General features: G+C 39.1%; 1 protein-coding gene across 4 annotated transcripts; it reads right to left on the reverse strand.

Annotated features, from left to right (window-relative positions):
• Nucleotides 1-249: 249 nt before the first annotated feature.
• LOC105107537 (extensin-3) lies at nucleotides 250-1,751 on the reverse strand. Of its 4 annotated transcripts, none has more exons than XM_011001495.1 (3): nucleotides 1,067-1,751; nucleotides 792-994; nucleotides 250-566 (listed from the first exon to the last, which is right to left on the reverse strand). In XM_011001495.1, the coding sequence occupies exons 1-2, from the start codon at nucleotides 1,707-1,709 to the stop codon at nucleotides 819-821; spliced, it is 819 nt and encodes a 272-aa protein (XP_010999797.1). In that variant the 5' UTR covers nucleotides 1,710-1,751; the 3' UTR covers nucleotides 250-566; nucleotides 792-818. The 4 variants fall into 4 exon arrangements, with proteins under 4 accessions (XP_010999797.1, XP_010999796.1, XP_010999795.1 ...); XM_011001494.1 differs by having other exon boundaries at nucleotides 792-1,374; nucleotides 1,435-1,750; XM_011001493.1 differs by having other exon boundaries at nucleotides 792-951; nucleotides 991-1,750.
• Nucleotides 1,752-2,126: the final 375 nt, after the last annotated feature.

Genomic DNA, 2,126 nt, shown 5'->3' on the forward strand with positions numbered 1-2,126 from the left:
TTCTTTCTTTTGCCATCCCATGGTCAACTTCTATGACCTTGAACAGTACCCACATATTTATTTATTTCTCTTTTAAATATATATATTAATTAGTCTCTTCATTCTCTGCTACCCAAGCCTGCCGATTTTACGAGACAGACGATGATTGCTGCACTTAAACTAAAACCCATATATAGTTCTTAATATTTGTAACCAAAATAAAATAATTAATTACTTACAATAAGAAAAAAGAAATGCATAAACCTTTTGTTTTGGTGAAAGAAGATATTATTTTATTACTCAGTATGAAAACAGCCATGCATGCATAGCACAATAGGTTGAAAATTACATACGCATAAGCTACTTTTCAACAGAGCAGATTAACCGGTGACTACAACTTTCCAATAATACACTAAACGAGGAAGCTGATCTTTTCTTCTACATGTCTCTCTTTATTCGTCGATCATATAAATAAAACACAGAGCTCCACTAATGCAGTAGCTTGATTCCTTAATGTCCTTCCTTGCAAAAGCTCCTGCACCCATCCTTTTCCTTATTACATGCATGACACTCTTCCCTTTAATTACCTGTCAAAACACACATATATTGGATCTCTGTCAATATATATGCTGGTGCATATTGGCAATATTTACTAATATTTATTTTATGTGGGAAGAAAGTAAATAATTTAATGCAATGCTGCACCAACATATTTTGGCCTGACATTATATGCTCAGATTTTTCTTAATTAAGAGACACACACACACTAGCATTGTCAAGATAATCGTTCGTGCATATATAATTGGGTTTACCTTGAAAAAATATATGATAGCCAAATTCTAGTAATGGTGAGGTGGAGGGGGTGATGCGTAAATGTAATGTGGTGGTGGTGGTGACTTGTGTACTGGTGGTGGTGGGGGAGGAGACTTATATTTATAAACTGCAGTACGAGGTGGGGGAGGAGACTTGTATTTATAAAGTGGAGTAGGAGGTGGTGGGGGAGACTTGTATTTGTATGGCTTCTTGGGAGGAGGTGGTGGAGGAGACTTGTGTACTGGTGGTGGTGGGGGAGGAGACTTGTATTTATAAACTGGAGTAGGAGGTGGTGGGGGAGACTTGTATTTGTAAGGCTTCTTGGGAGAAGGTGGTGGAGGAGACTTGTGAACTGGAGGAGGTGGTGGGGGAGACTTGTACTTGTATGGCTTCTCGGGAGGAGGAGGTGGTGACTTGTGAACTGGTGGTGGAGGAGGAGGAGACTTGTAAATTGGAGGTGGTGGGGGAGACTTATACTTGTACGGCTTCTTGGGTGGTGGGGGAGGTGACTTGTAAACTGGCGGAGGTGGAGGAGGAGACTTGTATTTGTAAACTGGTGGAGGAGGTGGTGGAGACTTGTACTTGTAAGGATGTGATGGTGGTGGTGGAGAATGAACCGGAGGAGGAGGTGGTGACTTGTACTTGTAGGGCTTTTTGGGTGGTGGTGGAGACTTATGCACCGGTGGAGGAGGTGGGGGGGACTTGTACTTGTAAGGGTGTGGTGGTGGTGGAGGAGAATGCACTGGAGGAGGTGGCGGTGGGGATTTGTAATGGTAAGGAGGAGGTGGTGGTGGAGGTGATTTCTTAGGAGGTGGAGGAGAGGAGTATGCGTAGTCTGCTGTGGTTTCTGATGGCAAGCTGAGAGACATTGCTACCACTAGAAGAGTAGCAATAAGAGAGGCCATTGAAGACCTCATTTTTGCCAACTTTGCTTTGGTTCTGCTTCTTAGGCAATCCGCTCTTCCCTTTATATAGATTCGATACTTCACCCTTGAACACGTAAACCAATCATATGGTAAAATGGACCTCGGATAAGTTTTTAGATAGCGCTTGCAAAGTGATTTTTATTTGTAAATTAATTGAAATAATATTTTTGTATTTTTTAAAAATTATTTTTGATATTAACATATTAAAATATTTTAAAACACTTAAACAATATTAATTTAAAATAAAAAATAATTTTTTTAAAAATGTTTTTTAAATAAAAAACAAACTGTATCGTAAACTTGGTGAAAAGACATAGAAATAAAATAATTAATTTGAAACAACAACGTAACTTTTAAGTGGGTTTTGTTTAAATAGTTGATTTGCCTTGATTGGAGTCTGCAAACTCA

The sequence above is a fragment of the Populus euphratica genome, unplaced genomic scaffold (genome assembly GCF_000495115.2).
Source record: "Populus euphratica unplaced genomic scaffold, PopEup_1.0 scaffold164.1, whole genome shotgun sequence".
Taxonomy (NCBI): Eukaryota; Viridiplantae; Streptophyta; class Magnoliopsida; order Malpighiales; family Salicaceae; genus Populus; species Populus euphratica.